Here is a 23,078-nt window from a genome sequence, read left to right on the forward strand (position 1 = left end):
TTATGACCTCTGGATAGTTACCGAGGATCTTTATGACCTCTGGATAGGTCATTCAGAACATTCATTGAGCTACAACATAGGAATCATAATACATACCTTGGATGGTGTATATAAATAGGACATAACGAGGATATAATATATCTTAATGGTTTATTATGATTTACATTGTCTCATATGTAGTATAATAAATGATAGTGTGATAGTATAATTGCGTTTGGATAGTAGACGACATGTTTATATTTTAGTAATTCTTTATTATGTAATTATGCCTCACTAAGTCTATGACTTAGCGTGTAAGTTTTTTTTACACGTAGGTTTCGAAGAGCAGGAGAATCAAGAATAGGAATTTGCATATCAACATATCTCCACTCAGCGATTAGATCAGATGGAAAGTCATAGTAGGTATTTTGTTGTATGTAGTGTGTTAACATGTAAGAAAAGTGTTAGTTACAAATGCTCTGATTAGTTTCGTCTTGTTTTGGTTAACTCGTACAATGACAATGTTATTTAATAAAAGTTTTAAATTTCATTGGTTTTCGTTAAAAGTTTAAAGTTTGAAAAGTCAATGTGACACCTCAGACTTGTATCCGGGTCGGATACGGGTTGAGGGTGTTACAGCCATGGTGGAAAATGAGACTGTTTTAAGTCAAACGGTGAGGTCTGATAATGGAAGAGAGTACATAAATAGTAGATTCAGAGATTTCTACGCAAACAATGGGATCAAGATAGAGACAACAGTTCTCATGACACCGCAACAGAATGGCGTAGCAGAGCGCATAAATAGAACTTTGAATGAACGTGCCAGAAGCATGAGGATACATGCTGGATTGCCCAAATTTCTATGGGCTGAAGCTATCAACACTGCAACTTAACTGATCAACCGTGGTCCCTCAGTTCCTTTGGATGACAGAATACCAGATGAAGTTTGGAGCAAGAAAGAAATAAACGTTTCACGCTTAAGAGTGTTTGGTTGTATTTCTTATGTACACATAGACTCTGCTGAAAGATGTAAACTTAATGCCAAGTCCAACAAATGTGTCTTTGTTGGTTATGGTGGTGATGAGTTCAGTTATCGGTTTTGGGACTACGAAAATCGGAAGATCATCAGATATCATTTTCAATGAGAATGTGATGTACAAAGACAGGTCAACCATAGAATCAAGTAGCTCCAATACCAAAGCTGAAACAAATGAATTTATTGAGTTTGAGGAGATTTTTGGAAATGATGTTCAGATCAATCCTGAAGCAGTTCAAGAAGAATCACGCACACCAGAACTGAGACGCTCCTCCAGAATTCCTAAACCAACACAACGTTATTTGGCTTCTTTGCACTACTTGTTGCTGACTGACAATGATAAACCAAAGTGCTATGATGAAGCAATACAGGTGGAGGATTCAGTCAAGTGGGAGACTTCCATGGAAAATGAGATTGACTCGTTTATGTCAAATCAGACATGGGAATTAGCTGAATTGTCACCATACAAGAAAGCACTCCTTAACAAGTGGATTTACAGGATCAAAGAAGCGCACGATGGGAGAAAACGTTACAAAGCAAGATTGGTTGTCAAAGGTTTTCAACAAAAAGAATGTATTGACTACAATGAATTTTTTTCTCCAGTCGTAAAGCTGTCTACAATCAGAATGGTGTTGAAATTTGTAATGCAGAGAATCTACATCTTGAGCAGTTAGATGTGAAGACAACTTTCCTTCATGGTGATTTGGATGAAGAAATTTATATGAGGCAACCAGAAGGCTTCATAGAGACAGACAAGAAAAACCTGGTATGCAGGTTGAAGAAGAGCTTGTATGGTTTAAAACAAGCTCCTAGGCAGTGGTGCAAGAAGTTCGATAGTTTCATGGGTAGCAATGGTTTTACCAGATGCCAAGCAGATCATTGTTGTTATATCAAGAACTTCTACAACAGCTTCATTATTTTATTGTTGTATGTTGATGACATGCTTGTTGTAGGTTCAGACATGCAAGAGATTATAAACTTGAAGCAAAAATTATCGAAGCAGTTTGCAATGAAAAATCTGGGCGCTGCAAAGCAGATTCTTGGGATGAGGATTAAGAGAGACACAAAGTCTGGGACTTTGATATTATCACAGGCTGAGTACATCAACAAAGTACTCTCCAGGTTTAACATGCAAGATGCTAAACCAGTAAGTACACCTTTAGGTGTTCATTTTAGACTCTCCAAAGAACAGTCACCAAAGATGGAGGAAGAACGTGTACACATGGTGAAGGTGTCGTATGCCTCAGCAATTGGAAGTTTAATGTATGCCATGGTTTGTAGTAGACCAGAAATTGCTCATGCAGTGGGAGCTATTAGCAGGTACATGAATAATCCGGGCAAGGTACACTAGGAAGTCAATGGATCCTCAGATATCTATACCACAAATAAAGCATTTTGTTTCAAAGGTGGATATACGATACTGACAGGCTATGCAGATGCTGACTTAACCGGAAATGTTGACATCAGAAGGATCACTAAAGTGTATGTCTATACTCTAGGAGGAACCACGGTGAGTTGGGTTTCTCAACTATAGAAGATAGTTGCCCTCTCCACAATTGAAGCAGAATATCGCTGTTACGGAAACCAACAAGGAGATGGTTTGGCTCCAAAGTTTCTTGGAAGAGTTAGGCAAGAAACAAGAAATAATGTCTTGTATTGTGGTAGTCAAGTGTTATCCATCTAGCAAAGAATCTGTCTTTTCATTCCAGGATGAAGTACATGCAATTGCGATATCATTTTATCTGGTCTCTTCTGGAAGATGAGATTTTGAAGCTTGAAAAGATTAGTGGAGCAAAATCCGGAAGATATGTTAACAAGACGGTGACTACGGACAAACTGAAGTTGTGTTCAGCTTCAGTTGGCATGCTAGACTAACAAAACCAGAAATGTTGTTGCATTGATCGAGGTGTGAAGACATATTAAAATTAGTCTTTAAGTGGGATATTGTTGAAAAGTCAAGCATCACATTGGCAGTTGGCAAGGGTTAGGCAGCACAAATTGTTGAAAAATGCATTGGAATGGTAGGCACCAAATTTCGATGCAGTTTTGTTTTTGAATTTTGGGTAATGGGATAATTATAATCAGTCCCTTAACTTTAGGGTATTTTCAAAGATTAATCTCTAAGCTTCAACTATAAATACTCTAACCCATTTAGCTTCAAAATCATCCCAAATCATTTTTTTTCTCCCAATACTAAAGAGCTTTCTTGTGAGTAGTGAATGTTTTGTAAACACCTGTAAATTTTATCTCTTAGTAAAAGATCTGCAGCAGTCCGGAGACGTAGGCATAATTGGCTGAACTCCGTTATCAAATTCGGATATTATTTTTCCGCTTTTATTTCGCATTCTCACTAATCTGGTTATAGGAAAATTACTCGTACTCGGTTTATTTCCTAACAGAACGATCACTTTTGTTCCGTTTTAGTTTCATTTTAGTCACTCACCGTTAAAAGTTAATATAATTATTGACATGATATTTTAAAATTTTTTAATAATAATTTTATATTACCATATAATAATATTTCAATATTATCATTAATTTTTAATGACAATAATCCCAATGAAATCAGAAAGCTTTTGTTAGTGACTACAATTACAAAGACTCCATCTTTACTATGATCTTCAACTATTCTTTTCCAATTAATAAATATACTAACTAGTGATTCAGAAACATTCTTCGGAATAAATACATATATAATTTTTTTATATAAATATATAAATAAATTTAGAATAAAAAACACGAGTAAAATAAATAACTAATATATATATAATTCCCTAAAAACACGTACACGGCACCATATCTCCTACTGGCCTTGTAATATTATTATAATTATTATCACCTCTCTCTCCCTCCTCTCTGGTTTTCTCAAGTCTGGTACTTTTGCTTCTGCTTCTTCCACAGGACCTAAAATTTTGCAAACAACACACGGACACAGGTACTTCTCTTTCATTCTGGGTCTTATTTTCTCTGCTAAATGATAATATCAATCACTTTTCATTCACCATATTTCTTCTGTCTGCTAAGCTTTTCTTTCTTATCTATAAAATACACCATTAACCACGCAACTCCAAAGCTTCTACCTTTTGTTGGAAGCTCCTGTTCTCCCTTCTGCAAACTTTCAACTCTTCTTAATCTCTACATTTTTTTTTTGTTTTTGATTTAACAAACAGTGAATTTGGGTTTTGTTCGTGCTATTTTTGTTTTACTTTGATCTCTATTCTTCTCTTTTGGCTGTTCTCGATTCTGCTTTTGACGAAATCATCCCTTTCTTGCATCTTTATTTCGTTTATTTTGCTTTATCTCCATCTTTTAGTTCCCCCCTATTCACTGCTTTGAACCTATTTCCTTCCCTTTTCTCTGTCAAAAATCTCATGCTTTGTTTTGTCTAAGAAAACTTCTTTTCCTCCCTAAAGTTTCCAACTTTAATTCAAACTTCATTAGGCTTATATTTGGATCTGATGTCTAATTTTCTATTGATCTCTCTTTTGAGCTTTGTTTCTGAGCAAACCATGTAAAGCTTCAACCATGATCTTCAATTTTCAATGTATAAACGAGCCATGGAGAGGAAGGGGAAAGGACTGTTTTTCATGGGATTCTGTGACTCAGAATTGCTTGATTTCTTTTATAATATCTTGTTTCAACTACAAGACATTGGTTCTTGTTTTCTGGTTTATTCTATGTTCATCTGCTCTGTCTTGCTGATTTCTTGTCACTTGGAAAGATAATTTATATGCATTTTTGTTCAATTTTCTACTTTCGTACATGAAACCCCTATCTGAAACTATAATGATAAACAAATCCCTTAAATTGTTCTTTTTCAGCTGGTTTTGTCAATCATCCCTGGATTTCATATGACCAAGTGTTAAAAGATTCCCAGTTTTATTACATTGAGGTGTAAACTGTAAAGTGGCCTGTGTGGTCTGATGTATGGAGGAATCTTTGGTGTTATAGTGGTTGGTCCTTTTTAACTTCATCGATTTATCTTCTTTTGGAGTTAACGAAATGGGGGGTTGTATCTCCACAAGTAGCCGGAGTAATTGCAGCAACAGGAGCCGTGGGGAAGTGGATTCTCCGACTTGTTTTGATGTCGGATGTTGTGGGTCGAAGAGGACTAAGAGAACGTTCTCGGATCATGTTATCGGATTGCAGCATTTACCCTCGGTCCCCAACAGGATCTTCACAAATGGAAAGAGTAGCAGTTCCTGCATATTCACTCAGCAAGGTCGCAAGGGAATAAACCAGGATGCCATGATTGTATGGGAAGTAAGTTTTTCAATGTCGCTTCAATTCTGGTATGCTTTTATGTTTTCAGGTGAACTGCTAAATGACATTGACGAACAATTTTCCTTTAGGATTTCATGCCGGAAGATGCGACATTTTGTGGTGTATTTGATGGCCACGGTCCATATGGTCATCACGTTGCTCGAAAAGTGAGAGACGCCCTTCCCCTTCAGTTGCTGTCCTCCTTGCATTCTTGTCAGTCAAGGCAGAATGGGACAGGGCAGACATGTTTCAAAGGGAGTTCGAAGAAGAAACTGGATGGTGGGGATTTAGAGAAGGATGTCACGGCCGAGGAGAGATTAACGTCTTTATGGAGAGAAGCATTCATGAAGTCATACAAGGCCATGGATAAAGAGCTAAGGTCCCATTCTAATTTGGACTGCTTCTGCAGTGGTAGCACCGCAGTCAGTATAGTGAAACAGGTTAATGAACACAAGCCCTGCTTGCATCTTTTCATCTTTCAATTGGTTTTTGATTTCATCTATAACTCATTTGGGCTGATTTATACTACTTCAGGGCTCCAATCTTTTCATGGGATACATAGGGGATTCTCGAGCAGTAATGGGATCAAAAGACAGCAACGATTCGATGGTGGCAGTCCAATTGACAGTTGATCTCAAGCCCGATTTACCAAGTACAACCTCCCAAACCGTTTTCTTTTCTCGTGTTGGAATGCTTGAATGGTAAATACATTGAAATTATGCGACGGGGAAGCCGAGAGGATTAAAAAGTGCAAAGGAAGGGTGTTTGCATTGCAAGACGAACCCGAAGTATGTCGAGTATGGTTGCCATTTGATGATGCACCAGGGCTAGCAATGGCTCGAGCTTTTGGAGATTTCTGTCTGAAGGAATACGGTGTTATCTCCATGCCAGAATTTTCCCATCGATTACTTACGGAAAGAGATCAATTTATCGTCTTAGCCTCAGACGGGGTAATTTTGTTCACCTCCTAATTGCTAAACACCGAGTCTACCTGCATTGTTTATGATTTTATGTGTCAACTGGAAATTTGCCCTTAGCATTTAAATTGTTATCACAGGTATGGGATGTGTTGAGCAACAGAGAGGTAGTTGAGATTGTATCATCGGCTCCGTCCCGGTCGTCTGCTGCCAGGATCTTGGTGGACACAGCTGCACGTGAATGGAAACTAAAGTACCCTACTTCGAAGATGGTGATTGTGCAGTTGTTTGCTTATTTTGGACGGGAAAATGGACTCGGAATCGGATTACGGGGAACAATACTTTTCTTCTGCAACCCTTCAGAGTTATCATTCCGGTAATGCAGGTGAATCCGATGACGGCGGAAACAAGTCAGAGCCTTCTTTGCAGAGGAACTGTACAGTTAGATCATCGGAAGAAAGCGAGAGGTTCGGGAACGGAAGACTACGTCCGGAGGAGTTGGAAGGGAATGGGAATACGGTTGTAGGTGAAGATCAAAACTGGTTAGGTTTGGAAGGTGTTACTCGAGTGAACACTCATCAACTTCCTAGATTTTACGAGGAAAGGCCAAACCAATAGATTTTGTATCGCCTTGAATGAAACAGGACTGGCTTTAGTGTTGCATTTTGGCTTCACGGCCTGCATTAGATCCTAAGAGAAAGAAAATTCTTTTTTTTTTCCATTCAAATTAATCATGATTTAGGTATAAAGCAACTTTGTCCTTGAATTTGATAACCTTTTCAATTTGGCCATTGAGTTTTTTCCCCTATATTAATCTCTGAACATGTTCAAAAAGTAATTGATTTAGGTATAAAAAAAGAGATATTCAAAAAATAATTTTATTTAAGTCAAAAAGCAATACTCTGATTCAATATTCATACATGCAAACATATTTGAATTTTGAAATTTTGATTTATAAATTAAAAAAATTATAAAGACCTGGTTTGCTAATATTTATACAATAAAGTAGATTTATATTTTTTTATCATTAATATTCATGGATAATAGGTTCATGAAGTCGAATACCTTTGTCATATCTCATCCACAAATAGGAAGTGGATAATAAAGGAGAAGGCTCTAAAATGATTTTGGTCATTTGAAATGGCTACCATAAATGTGAAACAATATTTTAAAACCGGACCAAATTGAATCGTAAAGGTAATGGTTCACTGGTTCAACGCAGTTGAACCGGATTTTATATAAATAATTTTTTTTAATTTTACATAATATTCAAAACAATATTAATATATATGTAACACTTTTTTTAAGTTTACAATATTAAAAGGTATAAAAATATCACAAGTCATAACATATATAAATTAAAAACAATAAAATCAAATTAAACAAAATGATTAAAATTAACTACAACATAATATTTAAAGTAAAACATATTAAATAATAAATATAATTATATAACTATAATCAAAAACATAAAATTAGGGTTTAAAAAAATCATAACAAATGATGTTATTTGATTTAATTTTTAAAAAAAAAAATCTCACATGACTAAGAAAATAAAGAGATCCCAAGTTTAAAGAAAAATATGAGAACAAAACAATCTCACATGGTAATAAACATAAAAGAGCATCTCAACTTACTTCTATAAATAATAGAGGTAATTTGACATTCAAAATCATGGAACATTTTGGTAAGCCAGAGCGAACTATTCTTTCGCTTCAATCGAGCTCAAATTTTAGGCTTCAATCGGACTTTTAATTTTTTTTAGTTCGAGCCTTTTCGAGTTCAAATTTTAATATTATATTTCGAGTTCGAGTTGAACTTGATAATTTTTAGCTCGTGAGTTTTTGAGTCGAGTTGAGCTTACTTTTAAAGTTTTCGAGTTCGAGTCGAGCTCAGCAATACTCGAATTTGACTTGGCTCGTTGAACAAACGATGTCGTTTGATTTAATTTTTTTTAAAGAAAAAAAGTGAACCGACAGTTCAAACTGGTTTTGCCGGTTTTCAGCCGGTTCATTGCCAGACCGGTTTTGTGAGATAACCGGATCGGACAGGCCACCGATTCACAGTTCAATCGGTTGAACTGATCGGTCCGATCCGATTTTGATAACCATGGTGTAAAAAACAAGTAACTCGAACATTACCAACATACAAGAAGTAGTGACGGATCTAGAAATGTTTTGAACACAATCAATAAAATAAACACAATAAAAGAAAATTCAGATTTCTAAGCTATGGGTGGATACCCCACTGCCTACATACCAAAGTAGTCATAACCCTAAAACATTCATTTCAGAGGTAGGGGGACCAAACCCAAATCAAAAGAAACAAGCAGACCCTCCATGTAGCCAAAAAAAATACGATTATGAGGAAACATCACGAAGAAAAGCACAAGAATATACACGAGCCATGTTCCTTTAGCATGTACTAATTCTTGATAAGCTTGTACGAGTAAAATAGATGTTTATTTGGTTGTCATCTTAAAGTTTAGGGATGATGAAATTTGTGTATTGCATTTGTATAAAAATAATAAATGTGTATTTAATCGGACAATCACATGGACTCATCATCGTCATCATCAACAACAACGATACCAATATAATTCAATTAACCATATTTGAATGATGAATTGAATCTAACTAATCCCCAGGACCAGTAGCTGTAGAAGTTAAAATTACAATCGCCATTCCCCTCAGGCAAGGAATAAAACGCGTACAAAACTGGGGATGATTAATGAAGATAACATAATATTAGCAATTGATTCAGAATACCTAAGAACACAATCTCATGAACAAATCAATTTCTAAATATTAATGTGCAGGCAAAGACCACGAAAGAAAACTACGATACGTTTTTTTAAATTGAAATGCGGAAATGGGTATTCATAAAGAAAGAAAAGAGTAACCCGACTGACAGAAACTAGAAGAAAAATCAGAAGAAATGCAGTATCTTAAGGAGAATGAAAGCGAGGAAACCGAAGAAGAGAGGAAAAGGTAGTCCACCATTACGAAAAACTGGTTGAACCGTGATTTCTTTTCTGCTGCTTATTCATCTTCGACTTCGATTCATCTAATTCTTCCAGTTTCGCCATTGAGCCGATGGATGATATTCGGATTTCACTACCACTAAATTTGGGGATCTGGACTTTGCTTCTCTGTGCGTTCCTACTCGTTTAATATTAATTTTATAGTCAGATTTATTTGACGTGGTAGATAAAAAATGAGAAATTATTATATTATAAGAATAATTTTATTCCAAGTTAATTGTTTGTATATCTACGATCCTCGTTTTAAATTTGTCTCAAAATTTTTTAATATTTTAATTTTATCTTTAATTGTAATTCACACTCTTAACTCTCAAACTTTTGAACGCTTTAAATTCATCCCTAAACAATGGATTGATTCTATATTAGTCTCCAAAGTTTGAATATTTCAATTTTCCCTATATTTTTGAAAGATTTGGAGGATATCATTGAAATGTTCAATTGTCAGGGATCAATATAGAATAATGATTATAGTTTGGGCATGGATTTGGAATGTTTAGAAGTTTGGAATCAATTAGAATGAGAGTTATAGTTTGGGATGAAATTAGAATATTAAAATTTAGGGACTAGTTTAAAATGAGGGTTATAATTAGAGGGTGTCTGATGAAGTTAACTCTTTATCACTAAAAAATTGATTTTAATTTTTTAAAGTAATGTAATTTCATATTTTTTTTAAATTTATACTAAGGTAAATCATACTGGTGGTCATCAAACTATGACTAGTTTTCTTTTTGATCTCCTAATTCTAAAATGTTATAAATTGGTCATCAAAATGATCAATTTTATTTTTTAGTCACCGCCTGTTAACTTCATATGAGAAGATGACATGTTGGTTCTTAAATTTGGTATAATAATAAATTTAATATTTAAATGTTACTTTAATTGGATCCTAAATCTAAAAGGTTTAGTTTGTAATCTTTACCGATTATATCAATTTTGTTCCGATGCTACAAAATTTAGCATGTAATATTTAAATTTACTTATATTGAAATCGTCGGTACACTGTATGGCACAACAGAAAATTAATCTGACGATCTCACTAATGATTTATGTATGAAAAATCAAATTCGGAAGAAAAAGATAATGATTTACCTTAGGTTCCTGAAATAACAATAAACCGGTAGTACAGTCACGATCAATTCAAATCTTAAGCCTCCACAAAGTCGTCTCTACTCGATTGAGAGTAAATTTTTCCCTTTCTCTCAAAACTATTTTGAGAATTTCGTCAAAGAACAATAACGGATGCTAGACCATCTTATTCCTTTTATATTGTTATTGCCCTAACCCTTAAGATTTTATCTCAAATTTATCAAAAGAAAAATATAATTACCCTAATTATATTCTTTTAATATTTATTTAGCATATTCGATATAATCAATATATATATATATATATATATATATATATTAATTGTACACTTCATTCATGTGCAATAAAATTGTACATGTACAACTCATTTAATATTTGCACTTTTCAACATTGGGGTGTGACCCTATAGGTTCATGTAACATTAGTATTAATTATTAAAACTATTCTAATATTATAAACAATGAGTGACATCTAGCAATGTATCATCGTCACCTAAATTACAAGAAGTCATGATTCAACATAATCTCTTCGTGACTAACTCTTTATGTATTATATCCTTTTTGTCCTTTATATATAGATTGGACACATCCTGGAACAACCACATTTGTATAGTTCATCTAATGTTTCTAGATATCGAGAGCAGACTATAATAAATGAACAACTTGTAATATCTCATATCAATTTATTCGAGCATGTTCTTGCATTTTCTAGTCTCACTCAATCAAATGGCCTATGATATAGTTCCTATTATGTAGGAAAAAGAAATTATGTCTTAATCATTCACACCCCACTACTTATATCGTGATATGTTCAACATCAGTCTTTATAGTGCAACCAGTTACAGAGCATCTTCAAATTGTATCAAAACATACGACCATATATGTTGAGATAGTAATGATCTCAATTTTGATGATCATACATATAGTCATCATCATAAACAATGTTGTGACAATCACATAATAATCCAAGACATATATTCATAGCGAGTCAATCTAATATGTTATTATCTAACAACATACCCATGTATCGATTTTGACATATCTATATCAATGACAACTCATTGTCAACAATCAACAACATGTTAGCCTTGAATGTATTATTGTTGTCAATACTCACAATATACTTGACTAAGGACCTTTAATAATAATCATATTATTATATTGACATTATTATTTTCCAGTTTATTTAATACAAAGATATATAACTAAAGAAAATAAGGACAATGCATTTATTCAATAAACACCGTAAAGAAAGTATATCATTTCAGTCATCTCATGAATTGTCGTAGGTATAACACTTTCATTACAGTCAATGCTGTTAACTTTTGTTAAATATATTGACGTCTCATGTTAAAGTATTATTTCCTAAAAAAATCATATTTTTTAAAATCGACAGTTGTCGTGAAAGCCCAATTTTTTATGAACATATTGGTTGATCACAAAACTTCATTTAACCATAAGATTAATATATTTTGATTTCAAACTAGTTAGATAACCTTATAATCTCCTCAAATCCTAATCAGAATTAAAAAAGTAAAACTTTTCGTTTCACCGTCATTAATTGTCGGGTCAACTTGAAATCAAACTATGTTAATTTATTGGTCAAACAATTCCTTTTGACCGTTAGGTTTAACTGATAATCACTATGTTCATCAGAAAATTTGGAACCTTAGGAATTTTTTAGAAGAAGATTTTAACGTGCTAAATTGATATTTTTTAACAACGGATAACGACAGTGATCATAATGAAAACGAATTAAAAATTTATTGACTTTAACAAAAAGTTTAAAAATTTGGTGATCAAAATAAAAATCAACTAAAAGTTCAAATTACTCCTATGTAGTTTACCCTAAAAATAAAAAAATTCCATTAATTGCGGTGAGTAAAGAAACCGCAGAATTGGGCCAAATTTTGGCCTAGTTAAAATCGTATTCAAATACCATCCGCAGCATGCGAAAGTGTTTCGCTCTTGTATTCGCCGCTCTTTCTCCATTTTCTCTACAACCAAACAAACAAACACCATTCATACCAGAAATTAACTACATCCATCCGTTGCTATTCTCTCTCTATTTTCTCCAATTCCACCTTTACTTTCCTTTTTTCCCCGTTAACACTAATTTTTTCACCAAATCCTCTCTTCCTCAGTGTCTCCCTTTCGCATTCTTCTAGTGTTTGGAGTTTCGTTTTCGTCATTCAATGAGTCACGTCGATACCAACCCTTTTGCCGAGGAAGAGGTCAATCCTTTCGCCGTAAGTTCCTTTGCTCCTCCTATCAGACTTTCCATCCTTTTTTTCGCCAGATTTGATCGTCAGGTTTTGTTGATATAGGTGACTCATTGACTAAATATCTTGATCTGTTTCTTTTCAGCTGCCAGTTGGAATAAATTACGTTAGAATTATTCGGTTTCGAGATAGGATTTCTTGTTTTCAATAATGTAGCTCTTTTTCTCCTTCTTGATCATAAAAGGAACGATTTCGAAGAAACAAACATGCAGTGATCGATTTGGAAGAAACTAATAATATAGTGATTGATCAGAAATATTTTCGAAGGTGTGCACCCATATATCAATAACATAATTTTTTTTTTATATGTGACAGACACAAATAAAAAAATTCAGAGAAATACACTTGCATCCGCCATTGTAATAATGTCATTTTTGAAAGAATTACTTTTCAGACGTAGACAAATTGATATGGAGTGGCAAACTGGCAATGGCATGGTGATTTTGTCTTAGCTCGACGAGATAAATTAATTTTGTTTCTGTTACATAAAGAGATATTCATGGTATATGATATTATTTGGTGAATATTGTTTGCTTGTTCCCGTAAGTTAAAAAACTAATGGAAATTTTCACTGTCAGTGAGTACTTTTTTTCCTATAGTTGTCTGGTTTCCTATACCTGTAGAATGTTTGTTACTGGGTTTTCGATCATCAAGAACATCAGAACATCAAACAATGGTGGCACATAGGGAGTGGTTAACATGCTGAACTTTTATGTATGTGTTTGTTGCAATGACTAGTTAATGTCAATCATTGATTTTCTCATGATGATCATGCTTGACTTTGGTTCTAATGATGGTAGTGGAACTGGAATTTAAGCAGTTAGAGTGGTTTCAAACTGATGAGGTTGATTGTCAATACTCATTACGCTGAAGGTTCCGGAAACATTTTAAGCTAACGAACGTGATCATGGAAATGCCTTACTTTTAAAGGTCTCTATGGTGTACCAAATCCTTTTCAAGGATGAATTCATAGCACTTCCAAGCAACTACTTTTTATCTTGCTGGATTTCAGTAAATTCCTTTCTTTCCATTTTTGGTATCTGGCTTATGATGGAAATCAGATAGGTCCAAGAAAAGTGCTACATTAGGAAAAATTGCCCAGAGCGAGAATGAATGCACACTAACCTCTAGAGGAGCAATTATGGATGGATAAGCTTGCTTTCTCCCTAAGACAGGAGATATGGCTTGAAAGTCATGTATATCCTGATGTAAATGCAGTTTTGTGCATTGTTTTTCTTATACCCAATTCGTATTGGGACCTATGATATGGCTTGAAAGTCATGTATATCCTGATTGTAAATGCAGTTTTGTGCATTGTTTTTCTTATACCCAATTCGTATTGGGACCTATTTTCCCTCATCTTATCCCTTGATTGCTTTGTGAAACTTTTATGCATGGAATGCTGTAACAGTGCAACGTTTCTCTTGTGAATGGTTTACTGTCTCTTGCATATTGTGTCATGTTTGTGTTGTGCTTGCGTACGCATGCTTTTAATCCTCTGCAAGGGCTTGTATTGCTTGTGTTTCTTTAATTATAATATCAAAATTAGTCAAGGCTTTCACCCCTTCCTCTGAATGCGTACGCATGCTTTTAATCCTCTGCAAGGGCTTATGTATTGCTTGTGTTTCTTTAATTATAAAATCAAATATTAGTCAAGGCTTTCACCCTTCCTCCTGAATCATATGAGAGTGGTGCAACGATGGATATTCCTCTTGATACTCATTCTACCAAGGTATCCTAAAACTTTCCAGATATTTGATGGGCTACTATCATGTTTCTAAAGCCTTCTTTCGATATTTTCCGTCTTATCACCTTTATGATGTCAAAGCAAAGGAGAAGAACTTAAAGAAAAAGAGGCTGAACTGAAAAGGCGAGAGCAGGTGATTTCTGTTGTCTGCTTTAAATATAGCAAGGCTAGCTGATGAAATATAAATCTGGTGCTTCCGAATAATTATTTGTGGCATTTGGTATCAACATTAATATGTTACTCCTTTCATGATGCAGCTAAGGTTATAGGCATTTGTGCAGTACTACAAATAATGCTAACTAAGCACAAAAAACCAAAGTTTTTTGTCTTTTGAATCTCAATTTCAGATCATATTTTATTCTTGTGTTTTCAGGATAATTTGTTTTCATACTAAATGAGTGTTATTTGTATCATTCAGGAATTGAAAAGGAGGGAGGAAGCATAGAACGAGGTTGTTTTTTTGACGCTTGATGATTTTCTGCATTACCATTTTATTCACTTATATGCTTTGCCTTTGTCTTGGCAGCTGGAATAGTGATAGAGGTGAAAACTGGCCATCATTTTTTCCTATTATCCATAATGACATCGCAAATGAAATACCAATCCACCTACAACCAACCATATGTTGCCTTCGCAACTTTGATAGGTGAGTCGTTCAGGGTTTTTTCTTTTAAAAGAAATTAAAGGTTTCAATATTTTAAGCATGACCGTGCTTCGATTTGTTTTTTTTTTATTTCAGTCATAGGTTTGTGATACACATAATGATTAGCTTTGCTATTAGTTGTTAAATCAGTAGGTTAAATGTTTATTAGAAAAAATGGAGCCTTTCAAAAAAAAATTCTTGACAACAATATTACCATTTTGTTTAATAAGATGCTAAAGTGGATGATTTGAATTGCCAATTTGAAATGTTCATTTCTTGAAGAAAAACATTTGAATTGCCAATTTGTTATAATGGTCTACGCTGACTTATGTCTATAAATTTATATGGACATAGCAGGCTTGGTCATCTGTCTTCTCTACAATATAGCAGCTGCTACTGCAGCATGGATCAAGGGATACGGTGGGTTATGAAAAATTACTAAGCATAGCCCTTAATCATTAATATTTAATTGCTATTTTGGCATCTTTATCATTGTATGAATTATTATATTTATCCTAGGTTTAATATTTGGCTTCTTGCCGTCATATACCTTAACTGGCATCCCTGGAGGCTTTTACTTGTGGTATAGTCCTCTTTATAAGGCTGTGAGGTACTACTTTTAGATTTCCTCTTTGGTTTTTGCTTACTACAGTTGTATGTATCCAGTTATCACTAGATATTAAAATTATTCCATCTTTGATTCCTAATTGTGTAAGCAAATTGGAGATTTAGATCCATTGCTCATAATATTAAGATACCTGTTGTACCTTCCGCAAATCGCGCTTCGGTTATTTATCTTTTGTTTATCGAGGTCTCCATGATTCTTAAAATCTCTGAAATTTTATATTCTTGGATAATTACAATCTCTTGACTCCACCTCATTTATTCCATCATCGGCTAAATTATTATATGATGGTCAGATCTATTCACCTTGTCTATCTACAATAGTCATCATCACCTTGGGCTAAACACATAGACCCATATATAAATCACCATACAAAACTAAAGAAGAGACTCTTTCTCTCCATCTCCTTTATGTTCATCATCTTCTTCGAGTCATCTATTCTCTACCAAATTCACAAAATCACCGTTGCCACTCTCTCGTCTAAACAAAAAAAATTGAACCATTAACACCACTACAACTCCATTCCTCCAATCAATTATGGGAATCCTTGTAACTGCAAGTTGAAAGATAACTATGAAAATTATTGATAAATGCCACTTGTAATTATTCACTTAGATGTAAGGTGCTTATTCCTTTTACAGGACTGACAGTGCGTTGAGGTTTGGATCGTTTTTCTTGGGTTACTCAGTAAGCTCATTGCTTTCTCATTTTAATTGTAGAATATTCAGACAATACATGTTGGAAAACTCCTCATTTCAGACTCTCCTCTTCCTTGCAGTGCCATATACTATTTTGCATTCTTGCTGCAGTTGCTCCTGAATTATTTTTCGGGGAAGGGTCCATAACGTAAGTTTTGCTTTTTTTCTTTCTTGATTCCGTTAACAATCATGTTAAGAAAACATCTTAATCTTGTTATTCCATTCCTGTAGGATACTCTATAGCTGAGGTCTTAATGGTGAAATTCTTTGTGCAGAGGTATCTTGGCTGCGTTGGATCTTTTCACCCAGAATCGTGCGTTGGGGGTAAGTAGTTCATTCCATTAGACTGCCATTGCCATAGTCAAGTTTCAGTAACGTTATTGCCATTTTGAATACTTGGAATCATGATTTTTACTTCTTATGAATTGTATATATAACCTTTGAGTCCTTGGGAATGCTTTTACATTAGCCAGGCTTGGTTTTAACTTGCAGATAATCTACTTCGTCGGTTTTGGATTATTTATCTGTGAATCACTTGTGAGCATCTGGGTTATTCAGGTCCACTGATCCCTCTTTTTCCAATACCGTTAACGAAATTACTGATAGGGAAACTAAACAAATGTGTAGAATAAACACGTCTGATTCTTATTACTTACACATTTGGTTAATAAAATTATGAATAAATTGATAGAATCTCTAAGTAATGAAGATCAAATATGTTATCATAAAAATTTATTTAACTGCTACATTTACAATTCTGTTAACAATAACAAGTGGTTGAATAAAGCATTGTAAAAAAAAAACTGGTTTGTTGGAATTCGGTTTCATCTAAGCCCTCTTTGATCTTCTGATTTGAATTTGCAGCAAGTATTCATGTATTTCCGAGGCAGTGGTAAAGCTGCAGAGATGAAGCGTGAGGCTGCAAGACGAACCATGAGTCAGCACTGAGAAGTGGAGAGGTGTATTCAAAGATGGTAATTGCAATTCTTTTATTTTTATTTTTTCGCCAACAAGTTTTTTGTTCTTCACTTACCCCATAGGTGGCTTAGCTAACCATAGTGTCATTTTGCACGAATTCAAAATGGTTTTTCAAAGGGCGTCCTAATAATTTTGATTTTTAACATAGTCCAAATAATTTTGATTTATTTTTAACATAGTCCTAATAATTTTGATTTGGGGTATACATTTGTTGTATTTGCGTATCACTGGATACAGTGTATTTATTATCAATGTATACAACTTAGAGCAAAATGTTAAATTTATTACTTATCCGTTCGGTTTATTTTGTAAGCTGGTAATTTCTAATGTCGTATATTTTATTTTATGTTAATTGACGTATCACTTATGTTTTTTATTTAGATGTGATTGATATTAAATTTATTACCCATAAATACTTTTCAAAATTATAATATAACACAAGAAACATGCTAAAAGAATAATTATAATTTTTAATAGTTCAGAATGATTATAAAGTTGTATCTATTCAGAATGATTATAATTTACAGACACAATTACTTGAATCTATGACTTTTAATAATAACAACATTTTTTTAGCTACTAAAACTACTTGACGGGTTCATAATTATAACATTATATCATTAAGACACACTTAAATCACATAACATAATCATTAGAAATCCAATCATCAAATAGGACATATCATCAAGAATGTGACCGACTACACAAACATTGGAAGCACAATTAAGCCTTGAAATTAACATAAACACAGGCATTATTAAGGTTAGTGTGCTACCCGGTCTCCTTAGTTATCCACGAGCAATGTAGAACCCCAAAATTACACATACATAAAAATACAACTAAAAAATGTCAAAATTAATATAAAAAATGCATTTTCTTCTTCTCCAAGAAAAGCCAACACCTAAAACCCCATGGCCAAGCCTAACCCTGCTTAAATTATAAACCTTCCTCTTGAAGCAAATGAGCCCCCTTTACAAATCACAAACACAAAAGCTTCCCCACCATCAACATAATGCCCAACCCCACCATCAAATTTCGAGAAACTCATGGCTACAATGGACATTTGGCCAATTTTATTGAGGGATGACTAAAGATTCGATTTTTTAAGGTTTGAGATGACTTAAAGCAATCTCTAAAAATAATCAACTGGATCTTTTTTTATATATCAAAATTTTTAGAGTGTTATAATTTTTTTACGAGTTTACATTTACAAATTAATTTTTAGATATTTTATTATTTATTCATCTAATATTAATCTAATATAAAAAAAATTTAAAAAGAAAATCATATTGTGAAAATCAATTTGTAAAGCATTATAAAATTGATTAAATGTTTCAAGAAAGCACAACGTGAATTATTAGACATGTTTTACTACAAACAAAAGAAATTAGCTCAGTTGGTTATAGCATCGTGCTAATAACGTGAAGGTTGCATGTTTGACTTGTATGGAGTCATTCATTATTATTGTACTACAAATGTAATTTATAAAAAAAATAAAACAAAAAACATGAATAATAAAATAAAAGCAATACTATAAATTTAAATTTCAAACGATTACAAAAGAGAATTTGAATACATATTATTAATATAAATTAATTTCATAAACACATAATTTTTATCTATTATGAAATTAATTTAATAGTAATATAAAACATAAAAATTAAATATATGTTAGAATTTTAATAAATGAAAAATTTAGTAAATTATTGAATATTAAATTAAAAAACATAAAATTTTGTAAGCTATTGTGACACCAATGCCAAAAATGCCTCCAGAAAAAATCACAATAATAACTTCCACATCCAAAACTCTTCAAAATGTAAATAAACAATGTTAAGAAGCAGCATTATCAGAAAAGACCAAAACCCTACAAAATCACTGAGCCTAAAACCCTAAATCATCACAAACAAGGGAAACCCCTAAGCAATACAATGCTTCAGAGTTTCAGTTCAGGAGAATTAAGCCGTGAAAGTTTCCCGCCTCGCATCTTGGTTTTGCCAAGTAAGCTTTCTCGCCTCTATTTTCCTTGCGTAGCTAGAGCTTTTTCTGGGTTTAATCACACCGACCGGAGATTTTCTAAAAACCCAAATTTTCTTGAACAAGGCCTGAGTACAAGTGTTAACTTATATTCCCAGAAGCAGAATTCAAGAGAATCCAGGGTTTCACTAGAGTTTAAGCTACAGTGTCACTCTAAAACCCTGTTCTCGGCTGCTAGAAGTTCTTCAAGTAGTGTTAAAAAGAAGAGGTACGGAGGTGTTTTGCCTTCGATTCTTAGGTCTTTGGAGTCCGACAATGATTTAGAGAAAACCCTTTCTTCGGCTTGTGAGAATTTGAATCCAAAAGAACAGACCGTGATTCTCAAAGAACAGAGTAACTGCGAGAGAGTTGTTCGTGTTTTCGAGTTTTTCAAATCGTTGAAAGACTATGAGCCAAATGTAATTCATTATAATATTGTGCTTCGAGCACTGGGGAGAGCTCAAAAATGGGATGAGTTGAGGCTTTGTTGGATTGAAATGGCGAAAAATGGTGTCTTGCCGACGAATAATACTTATGGTATGCTTGTTGATGTTTATGGGAAGGCTGGTATGGTGAAAGAAGCACTTCTGTGGATGAAGCATATGAGACTTAGAGGACTTTACCCTGATGAAGTGACGATGAATACGGTTGTTAGGGTTTTGAAGGATGCTGGGGATTTTGATAGGGCAGATAGGTTTTATAAGGACTGGTGCACTGGGAGGGTGGAGTTGAATGATCTCGAGTTGGATTCGATGATTGATTTCGATGATGGGTCTGGTTCAGCCATTAGTTTTAAGCATTTTCTATCGACTGAGCTTTTCAGGACAGGTGGTAGGAATCCTGTTTCGGAAAGTTTAGGTTCATCAGATACAGAAAGTTCTATGAGAAAGCCACGACTAACGTCAACATACAATACTCTGATTGATTTGTATGGAAAAGCTGGTCGCCTCAAAGATGCAGCTGATGTGTTTTCTGAAATGTTGAAATCCGGTGTGGTGATGGATACGATCACCTTTAACACTATGATCTTTACTTGTGGAAGTCATGGCCACTTGTCGGAAGCAGAATCCTTGCTAACTAAGATGGAAGAAAGGGGAATAGCTCCTGATACGAAGACTTATAACATCTTCTTGTCTTTGTATGCCAGTGCTGGTAATATGGAGGCAGCCCTGGAATATTACGGGAAAATCAGAAAAGTAGGTCTTTTCCCTGATATTGTAACTCACAGAGCTGTTCTTCATATATTGTGCAAGAGGAAAATGGTTCAAGAAGTGGAGACTGTGACTGAAGAAATGGAGAAATCTGGTATTCACATCGATGAGCAATCTCTTCCTGTTCTTATGAAGATGTATATTGCTGAAGGGTTGCTTGACCAGGCGAAGACCCTTTTTGAAAAGTTTATTTTGGGTTATGAACTTTCATCCAAGACAAGTGCAGCAATTATAGATGCTTATGCTGAAAGTGGGCTTTTGGCTGAAGCTGAGGCTGTATTTTATGGCAAAAGAGATTATCTGAGGCAGAAGAGAGGTGTTGTCGAGTATAATGTCATGCTCAAAGCCTATGGCAAAGCGGAACTTTACGATAAAGCTTTTTCTCTCTTCAAGAGCATGAGGAATCACGGGATTTGGCCTGACGAATGCAGTTATAATTCCCTTATTCAAATGTTTTCTGGAGGTGATTTAGTTGATCATGCGAGAGACATCTTAAGTGAAATGCGAGCAGCAGGATTAAAACCGAAGTGTCAAACCTTTTCCTCTCTTATTGCTTGCTATGCCCGTCTTGGCAAGCTTTCTGATGCCATTGATGTATACGAAGAAATGATCAGTGCAGGTGTGAAGCCCAACGAAGTTGTTTTTGGGTCCTTAATCAATGGATTTGCTGAAAGTGGTAGTGTTGAAGAAGCTCTTCGATATTTTCGCATGATGGAAGAATCTGGAGTATCAGCAAACAAGATAGTACTAACGTCGCTGATTAAGGCTTATACCAAGGTCGGTTGTCTGGAAGGAGCACAGCGTGTATATGACAAGATTAAGGAACTGGATGGTGGTCCAGATAACATTGCATCAAATAGTATTTTAAATCTTTATGCAGATCTAGGGATGGTATCTGAAGCCAGATGTGTTTTTGACAGTTTGAAAGAAAATGGCGGCGCCGATGGGTTTTCATTTGCAACAATGATGTATCTGTACAAAAGTATGGGTATGCTTGATGAAGCTATTGATGTTGCGGATGAGATGAAACAGTCTGGTTTGTTAAGGGACTGTTCTTCATACAATAAGGTGATTGCATGCTATGTGAGAAATGGTCAATTACGTGGGTGTGGTGAATTGTTGCATGAGATGATTAACCGAAAGATTTTGCCCGACACCGGAACCTTTAACGTACTGGTCACTGCACTCAAGAAGGGAGGGATTCCAATCGAAGCTGTAACACAGCTAGAGTCATCATACCAAGAAGGCAAACCTTATGCAAGACAAGCTATTATCATTACCGTTTTCTCTTTAGTAGGTTTACATGCTTATGCACTTGAATCTTGCGATGCCATTATAAAAGCAGAAATACGTCTCGAGTCCTTTGTGTACAATGCGATGATTTATGCCTATGGTTCATCGGGCCAGATCGACAAGGCTTTGAACATATTCATGAAAATGAAGGATGAGAACCTGGAGCCTGACGTTGTTACCTACATTAGTCTTGTGAGTTGTTATGGGAAAGCCGGCATGCTTGAAGGTGTGAAGAGAATATACAGCCAACTAAAGTATGGAGAGATTCAGCCGAATGAATCATTGTTTAAGGCTGTCATAGATGCTTACAGAGCTGCTAACAAGCCGGACCTCGTTGAATTAGTTAACCAAGAGATGAAATTCGCACTTGAAGGGCAAGATAATTCGGAATCTGAGGTTGAAGATGTAAGCGAAGATATTACTCTTGACATTTAGAATTCAAATCTACATTTACCAAGTGGTGAAATTTGTCTTCAAACAACAAAGATTATCCCTAGAGCCCGAGGCTGAAGGAAAGAACACTGTATGTTGTCTAGACTCTTAGGCTTTGCTTGGTATGCAGGATGGAAAAGATGGAGTATAGAAAATTTGTTAATCAAATCGTTAATATTCATAATCACTTTCCTACTTTGAAGCTAAGCCATGGAGTAACGAAATTTCCATCCTCGAGTTTTTCAGTCTTCATACGAAGCAGAGTCCGAGAATCGAATCTCTGAAGACTATTGAAATGTATGGTAGTAGATCTCTCTGATAAGGTGTATATACTGTAGAGTGACAGCAATGTAAATGGTAGAATTTAAAAGTGAAGAAGGCAGAATGTAGATACTGGCTTCAATTTATACCAAAATTAGCATGTTCTTGTTAGTTGAACATGGTTCATATGTGTAGATTGCGATTTCATTTTGATTTAAACGTACTGATAAAAGATAATAATTTAAACAACTTTAAAGTACTAATTTTTCAAAGTTTAAAAAGCACATTGAGTTACAGATCTTACCATATAAAGTTAAAACATTGATTGTTGAACCAAGTAGGATCATTTATTATTTTAAAATATCATAAAAACAAAGAAAAGGGGTCCAAATTGATTTATTACAATGATAAAATTTTATTCAATGGTACTTTTCGGACATTTCTATTTTTTCTTAAATAGTCCGGGGATTACAATACAATATCGGGTAAAAATCTCTCTTAACAATTGACAACGGGTACCCTGCAAATACAACTAGTTGAACCCGAAACTTTTAGGGAGAGCAACATTC

The 23,078-nt window shown here is 34.4% G+C and overlaps 1 protein-coding gene and 2 pseudogenes across 1 annotated transcript; all 3 read left to right on the top strand.

The window, feature by feature from the left end:
- Window positions 1–3,821: 3,821 nt before the first annotated feature.
- On the top strand, window positions 3,822–6,856 carry LOC120188335 (annotated as a pseudogene).
- Window positions 6,857–9,132: 2,276 nt separating this feature from the next.
- LOC120188447 lies at window positions 9,133–17,266 on the top strand (annotated as a pseudogene).
- A 1,895-nt stretch (window positions 17,267–19,161) lies between these two features.
- LOC120188404 (pentatricopeptide repeat-containing protein At1g73710-like) lies at window positions 19,162–22,680 on the top strand. The gene has a single exon (XM_039191843.1). The coding sequence runs from the start codon at window positions 19,228–19,230 to the stop codon at window positions 22,249–22,251; it is 3,024 nt and encodes a 1,007-aa protein (XP_039047774.1). The 5' UTR covers window positions 19,162–19,227; the 3' UTR covers window positions 22,252–22,680.
- The last annotated feature ends 398 nt before the right edge of the window (window positions 22,681–23,078 follow it).

The sequence above is a fragment of the Hibiscus syriacus genome, unplaced genomic scaffold (genome assembly GCF_006381635.1).
Source record: "Hibiscus syriacus cultivar Baekdansim isolate YM2019G1 unplaced genomic scaffold, ASM638163v2 tig00116944_pilon, whole genome shotgun sequence".
Classification (NCBI taxonomy): domain Eukaryota; kingdom Viridiplantae; phylum Streptophyta; class Magnoliopsida; order Malvales; family Malvaceae; genus Hibiscus; species Hibiscus syriacus.

Coding starts and splice junctions, on each gene's coding strand:
- LOC120188404 (XM_039191843.1), top strand. CDS start 19,228: ATGCTTCAGAGTTTCAGTTCAGGAGAATTAAGCCGTGAAAGTTTCCCG.